At 38.7% G+C, this 8,056-nt stretch overlaps 1 protein-coding gene across 4 annotated transcripts in view; it reads right to left on the bottom strand.

The window, feature by feature from the left end:
• The window catches only part of rbm33b (RNA binding motif protein 33b), a 41,769-nt gene extending 34,084 nt beyond the window's left edge, over positions 1–7,685 (bottom strand). The window contains exons 1-5 of one of the 4 annotated variants that reach the window (XM_055202031.2): positions 7,453–7,683; positions 7,091–7,130; positions 5,109–5,182; positions 3,234–3,420; positions 1,693–1,788 (exon numbers count right to left, since the gene is read on the bottom strand). In XM_055202031.2, the coding sequence (XP_055058006.2) occupies positions 1,693–1,788; positions 3,234–3,420; positions 5,109–5,182; positions 7,091–7,130; positions 7,453–7,460 (405 nt within the window). In that variant the 5' untranslated portion in view covers positions 7,461–7,683. Of the gene's footprint in view, positions 1–1,692; positions 1,789–3,233; positions 3,421–5,108; positions 5,183–7,090; positions 7,131–7,260; positions 7,331–7,452 lie in introns of those variants that run through there. The other 3 variants (XM_073875087.1, XM_073875091.1, XM_055202032.2) reach the window with 3 other exon arrangements.
• Between the last annotated feature and the right edge of the window lie 371 nt (positions 7,686–8,056).

An 8,056-nucleotide genomic window follows, 5' to 3' on the forward strand; every position in this document is an offset into this window, starting at 1 on the left:
AAATCTCACCAGATGAGTGCTGTTTTCATCCTAATCCTACCTCCAAACCTAACCTAACCCCACCAAACCTAACCCCTAAACCCAAAATTTCACGAAATTTGGCTGTAGCTGTATCCCATTTAGCCTGAACCCATAAAGATATGGCTGGGAACTATAGATGGTTTCATTGGAAGCACGTGATATACGTCTGGATCCGAACCTTACTTCCGGTTTCCTTTTTTTAATGCTCTGACTAGTTGCTAAACTGATCTCTTGAACAAATGCCTCGTCGAAAATAACAAATGTTTTGGTTTCCTAGGTAATCTATGTGTTGCTTATTTGCTTGTTATATAAATAAACTATGTTTAAAGAACTTTGTTGTTATTTATTCTTAGCAGAGTTTACCGGAAGCTACGTCCAGCCGCTTGTTTATGTTGTTACTGCTGAAACGGTCTATACTTTCATTCTGACGTAATAATCAAGGACTTTGCCGCCTTAACATGGCTGCAAGAGGCGCAATGATATTACATAGTGCCCGAAAATAGTCCCCACTATTGAAAGATATGAAGGGGACTATTTTCGCCTTCTGCGTAATATCATTGCGCCTCCTGCAGCCATGTTACGACAGCAAAGGCCTTTGACTATTACGGCAGTTTGAGAGTATAGTTCCTAGCTATTTCGGCCTAGAAAATCTCAATTTTTAATTTTCTGTCAGTCGTAGTACACCATGTAACTACAGAAGAGTCAAGATTTAAATAGGAAAAATATCCAAACTCTTTGCTAATGGTCTAATCAGATTAAATTGATTGTGCTAAGCTATGCTAATAGTGCTAGCGCCAGACCCGGATATCAGCTGAATGGATTCCAAAACGGTAAGAATCAACAATTTGTGTCCCTAATACAGATTTAGATTTTCTGCTGTTGGGTCACATCAATGTAAATGCTTTTAATTGTTTCATTTTATGCACTTTTTGCTTAATATTACTTCTATAGTTTACTATACTAAATACTATGGTATTATATATAGTTTTTCATGTGAAAATGTTTCACTCCCCAATCCCACCTTCTTACCTCTCAAATTGTTTTTATTTTAATCATATTTCATTTGTATGTTTTCTGTATTGATCGTCATTTATATTTATCTATGGTTTATATTTCAAGGACTAAGGGGCTCATTATAGTCGTGCGTAGGTCCTACGGCGTAGCCGTAACGGCGTAGGTTCCGCGTCGGTTTTCATTTATACTTTTGCGTCGTCCTCCGCGTCGACGTGCAAACACACGAGCAAACCGCTGGTAGGCAGTATCTACGTGTGTAACCTCAGTAGCAGCGCGACCGTCAGAGAAGAAGAAGCTTGGCAAGTTATCCCACAAACGAAGAAGAAACAGCAACTTGTTGTGTATGATTGGAGAAGACCAGCAAATTTTTGCGAGGTGCACGTCAGGCTACGCAGAGCTACGCACAGGCTACGGATAGCCTACGCCGAACTTACGCACGACTATAAATCGCCCTTAAACAGAAACAAAGTTTTTAAAGTTTTAATGCCATGTAGGTGTCAAGACCATGTACTGCCACCTACTGTATGTGTGCATTTATAACTCTCATCTCATCAGCCTTTTTTACCATATGGACCTTGCTGTAACGTATGTGTAAACGTACATATATGTAAACAATATGGTGGACTACTAGTGAACCAAGAGACTAAAACATCGTACCTTACTTGATTCCTGTATGGACGATGTGCACAGCACTTTTAAATCACAATCTTTCACTATGTTGGTCTGATGATGATCACTGCATTCACCAACATCCTGCAAAATATAAATGTTATAAAATATAAGTGTTTCTGATTCTAATGCTGGGTACACACCAAAAGATAATCGGGCTGATTTTGGGCCGATTTCCTCCCTTCCGACAATTAAACATGTTTAATGTTTACGATGAGAAATCCTGAAGTGTGGGGGGACCCCGAGGACAAACACACGCATGCTCTTGAGATTATCACGTGAAACGAAACTATATCCAATCAGAAAGCGAGATGACAGAAGATGGAAGTGGAAGTGAAGTTAATGCAAAGTGAACTTCTACAGACCATGTTCCCGCTGTCTCCATGATTTCACCCAAACCATTTTCTTTATTTTCATTAAATTTTCTGTGAAAATCATTCCAAACACTATCACTGAAATTATCCATAGCATATCGTCCGCCATGCTTATTCTGAAGTCTCGTGAGATTTTGTGAGACTTTCTGTGTTCACAGTCGAGACTCTGGTTGAAAAATTTTTGTGTGTGGTGTGCTGTCTTTGACACATCGTGGCAAACCACACACTATAGGAGCAAAACGGTTAAATCTAGGATTTTTTATCCTCATGTTTGTGGTCCATCACATTTTAAAAATTATATAAGATGTAAAAAAATCTTTTAGTATGTACCCGGCATAAGACTCCATGTCCTCCTGATCAAGCATCAGACTGTCCAACATCTAACTAGTTGACATTTGGATAGAGCTGTTCCTGCATCTGATTAACATATTCAACATAGTACCTCTGAATAAAGCTATTGACTATTGAATTATTCAATCTGGGTTATCAGTGACAGCTTATTTGACCCCGTTTGGTTTTCAATCACCTATGAAAAGGTGTCTCTATCCAAAAACTAAACACAAGAAACATTATTCAGGAAAGTCTTGGATGTCCTTCAAATAATGATACAAGAATGATAATACATTGACCTTATCATTGACCTTAAAGCATATCAGACCCATATTAGGAGAAATCTTTTTCTCCGGTGGACAGGAAAACAAGAGAGGTGCATCACTTATGCTCACCATATCTAAGCCACATAGATGTCTTTTAAAGGGTCAATAATCTTTTCACCTACACAAGCCGTTATCAGATTCGGTTTAAAGCTTGATAGAAGCCTATGCATTATCTGCGGCTGATAATTGGCGGGGAGTCTCTCCTACAACACAAAGAGTTCTTTTCCACGGGGAAGAGAGCCTCAAGGTCAGATCTCAATTCTGCCATGGAGACAACAGGGGGGCATTACCTTCCACCAAACAAGCTGTCAGCACTAACTTTGTCAGGGCACAGACAAATAAACTGCTGGAGAGTGATAATAGATCTAATTTCACCTCCCTGTCACTCCCTCTGTCTGCCCCCTCAAGGGACCTGATTCCAAAGCATCCAAAGAGCTTAAGGGAAAAGAAACCAAACAACAAACCCAATGCCATCGAAGCAGATAAAGGGAGAACTCACTTGAAATTCATCTCCAGAAGGAGCATTGATTTCAATGTCTAAAACTTCACCAGGGTCCACCTTTATCTTGGTCTGCTCTTCTTCAGCACATGTGGCGTGTTCTTTAACAAGATGTGAGGTCCCACACACGAGGAAAGGCTTTGCAATTGCCTGCCGCTTTGGTTGAGAAATGCTTTCGTTGTGACATCTGAGAAGAAAACACAAAATTAAACTTTTGCAATGAATCACAATACAAACAAAAAGTGCTTCAACCTTCACCTTGTGGTCTTGAGTTTAAAAATATCAGTTTAATATATGAGTTTAAGAATTTAAAATCAGCAGTAGGCACGGTATACCTTAAAACCGGTAAAGAGCCCACGCCTAATTGGCAGCAGGCGATGCTACAGAAACGTTTGCCCTAATGCTGTGGGGGGTTTCATTTAAAAGGCGCTCGAAAATTCCAATAGCTGGGTTGGTGGAGTGTCGCGTTAGCAGCACAACAGTCACAGGTTTGATCTCAGAGAATGCATATACAGCTAAAAGTAAACCTTTAATGCACCGTACATTGCTTATCCAAAGTGTTCTTTTGCGTATGCCAAATGCATAAATGTAACAGCAAATTTTGTGAATTAAAAACTGGAAAAGTGGGGGTGTAAAGCCCATGTTATAGTCGTGCGTAAGGCCTAAGCCGTAGCTAAGCCGTAGGTTATCCGTTGCCTGTGCATAGCTCTGCGTAGCCTGACGTGCATGTCGCCAAATTTTTGAAGAATTTCAGTTCTTCTATGAGGACTGCAGGTGCTGTGATTGGTCCACTAGAACCCCTCCAATCAGGTAAAAAAAACTGTGTCAACGGTGAGAACAAAGATGGGCCAAGTTGAGGAGTGATTTAACTCAGACTGCAACATTAGTTGCGGTTTATTTACTTCCGTCACTGCTGGTCTTCTCAAAACATACACAACAAATTGCCGTTTCTTCTTCATTTGTTGGTTAAACTTTCCAAGCTGTTTCTCCATTGACGGTCGCACTGGTACTGTGGTTACATACCTAAATATGGTCTGTATCACTTGCATCACTTGCATGGAGATGTCCCTGAACCGAATGATTTGGGTTCACAGCCACAGCTTTTAAATCCAATTGCCACACTTAAACTCAACTCCAGACCTTTAACATCTGTCATTCATGAGGAAATTATTTAACAAATAGACAATATCTGTCCATAAAACAGCGTTTAAGTCAACTGTCCCATTACTTTTGACCCCTTTAAAAAGGGGGAGCTACATATTAAACGGCTGTAATTCCTAAATCCTTCAGCCTATTTGGATGTGAATACCCTCAAAATAAAGCTAAAAGTGTGCACTGTAAGACAACATTCATAATATGGCTGTAACTGGAATACATTTTGGTAAACAGCTAAAATAACACAGAATGTTCCTCTGTCCAAATATTTATGGACCTGACTGTATAAGACCGGCTAAATAGTACTCGCATTTATATAGTAACCGCCTGTTAACGTCACTTTGAGAGGCGAAATAAATTATTTAAAGCTATACAGTGCCATTGATAACAGCACCTGAAAATTTTGCTTCAGTATGGGTCCAACACAACTACTTTATTAGCCAAGGCAAATATAACCGTTATATGGTGCAACATTAAGGTGGTAGCGAGACTCTTGCCATGTCTGAATCAGTATTCTCTAAGCAGAGCAATTCTTGTTTGGAAATTTGCCAGAGCAAGATAAGGGCATTTTGAAACAACATTCTCATTATGTGTGATGTGTTTTTGCTGTGTTTGTACTAAGCAGGACTCAGAACAAATGCTCTGGGGAACATCAAGAATCAACCTTTATCTAACCGTTCACCTATAGGCTGCTCCAGAGAGAGGAAAAGTTCACCCTACCTCATAGTTTCGTTCTCTTCATCGCTACGCAAAAGGTCATCGTTCAGCTCTTCATCTGATGTGTCCAAGGTATCCTAGGAAATACACGCTCAATTAAGGCACAACATTTCAACACTAAAGCTTGTTGATTTTTTCTGAAATACTTTGCTCAATAATGACGGGCCCTTTAAAATAAATCATAAATCTGCTGAAAATATCATGATCCAAGCTGTTGAACCTTGCACCTAATTCATTACGATGGCATAAAATTATGTGATTAAACGTACAGGCAATAAAAAAAATTAAAGAGCAAATACATTTCCTTTGGTGTGCAAGTGTGTGTTAGTACATGTTAACGATATGCTAAAGGTACAAACCCCAGAGTAAACGATGACGCAAGCTATCGTTTCCAACGTAAATCTCTTTTCTTGGACTACAACAAACACACAGATTGTAGGCAACATTTTACTTCCTGGGCATGAACATGGACACAACGCTTCTGAAATACAGCCTGTATGTAGTCTATGTTTGTCTATTTTTAAAAAATTACTACTGATTAAACCATGACTCAAACACAAGTTTTGTGCGGTGTAGAGTAGTGTTTGTTGTTTGTCGTTTGTACGTTCACAAATGTAGACATGGTTTTACTGTTTTAGTAATCCCTACCTTACCAATCTGTTACATTCTGCTCAAGCCACGCTGGCAAAGATGATCAATCAGCAAAAAAACAAAAACAAAAAAAAACCTTTTAAACCACAACTGTTGTCTTGCACCAGTCATGTGACGTGCCAGCGCGACCTCACTTGATGCGTTATGACGTCAAAAGGTCAACTATCATGCACTGAAAAAAAACGTAATCATTGATTACCTTAAAGATCCCCTATGATGTTTAAAAAACACATTATTTCCCACATACCGTACATTATTGTTGCTTCTCTATGCCTGGCCTTTCTTAAATCTGATTTGTACAAAGCTCATCATTCTGAATCAAAGTGCAGTGTGCTCTGATTGGCCAGCTATCCAGTGTGTTGTGATTGGCTAAATACCTCAAGCAAGTGATGTAAATGTGACGTTATGTACCATATTTGGAAGAGATTATATAGTTTTTACTACCTTATTAATGGGCCCGAATCTGATCCAGAATGCAACTGACCAACCTGATTAATCTTTACCAGAGCGGATTGAGCAGAATGTAACAGATTGGTGAGGTAAGGATACTAAAACATAAAACCATGTCTGCATTTGTGATCGTAGAAACGACAAACAGCAAGCGCTACTCTACACTACGCAACTCACATTTGAATCATGGTTTGGATAGTCAGTAGTTAATTCTTTAAATAAAAGGCAACCTACTACAGGCTGTAAGTAAAAAGCGGGCGGAATTTTGATAATGTGCATCAAGTCCACATCAACTCATTACGGAAGTTATCCTTGAGTTGATTGTAGTCCAAAAAAGAGATTTCAGTTGGAGACGATAACTCGTGTCATCATAGACTTTGGGATTTGTAACTTTGCAGATCGTAAACATGTACTAACACACCAAAAGAAATGTTTAAAGCAAAGAAATAAAGGGTTCTCTAATATTGTCTGAGTTAATAGTCATCAGCTATGTAAAGGTTCGTAAGTCTCCTTCACTCAAATTCTGACCAGTCCTCAAGAGACCACAAACCTGCCACTATTTGAGCTATTTCTAGTAGTAAGTCTTTATCAGAACACATTGTATTTCTGCTGTAGGACACATTTAGCAGATAATATATACCATTAGCTAAAAAAGGGACAGCTGGCCCTGTGAAGATGCCACCTGTCACAATCCTGAGGCAAAATGTGACATTATCACCTCAAAGCTGGCATCTTAACAGACATTTACTTTTGTTTATCAGTACGTAGATCAGTTCACGTGCTCTTGATTCAACAATCTAGATGTAAACCAGCAATGGAGCTGAAATCTATTAAAAGCAGGCTATGTTAGCAGTGGGTTTTGGGTACTGCATGCACATACTCACTTGTTTGGCTGTTAGCCAATCATCCACCATCTCTGAATCACTGTGTAAAGAAAATAAGAATTCAATGAAGGCCTGGGACGAGGATTTAGAAATACACGGATATTAATACATTAGTTTTTGCAATCATGCGCACAGATATTTACTGCTGGAGAGAATACATTAATAAACACCTGTAAATTATGAGAGAAATATCAGGAACGTACAAAAGCACATGCACTTCCAAACATACATAGAGTCCCACATTGTATGTCTATTATTCTGTATGAAAATGAACAAAATTAGATGATGACACAAGACTTTTAACCGCTTGAAACTCATGCGATTTTTTTATTCACCAAATGGCACGGAACGTAGCACGTTACCTGTTCATATCTCAAGTTTGATGCGGCTTTCTGAGGGATCTCTGCCTGGCTTGCCGTAACTTTCATCGTTCTCTGAGAACAAAGATAAATTGTCATTTCTTTGTATCTATATTTGATCTGACTTTAAGAAGTTTTGCAGTTTTGTACTGTCACTTTCGGCACCACTAAACACGCTGCATGCGTCACTACCACTGGTCACTACCTATATTGACGCGACAGTTTTTCCGTTACGCATGCGCAGTTCTCTTAGCGCTAGTCCAACTTTTTTGGCTTTTTCTTTGCCACAAGCAAGAACAGTACAAGACTTAATTTTAGTGAAATTAAACAAGAAAATAGAAAAGTTTGCCACTTTATGCAACGCTTTTTGCTTGCAATGTTATGAGCTGTGTTACATTTTTAAAATGATAACTTTATTTTAAAACCAAGTGAGACCATTTATTTTAAATATAAGCTTAAGTCTAAAATTAATAAACTTTTTAGATTTAACAAAAAGGTAAAAGGGTGGATTCTTGGATCTATTATTCGACAGAACCAAAACTATTGATTTATTTATTTATTTTACCTGGAAGTGTCATTTTACAATTTAAACGATTATCGTATCGTG

This window comes from Misgurnus anguillicaudatus, chromosome 2, assembly GCF_027580225.2.
Source record: "Misgurnus anguillicaudatus chromosome 2, ASM2758022v2, whole genome shotgun sequence".
NCBI lineage: Eukaryota > Metazoa > Chordata > Actinopteri > Cypriniformes > Cobitidae > Misgurnus > Misgurnus anguillicaudatus.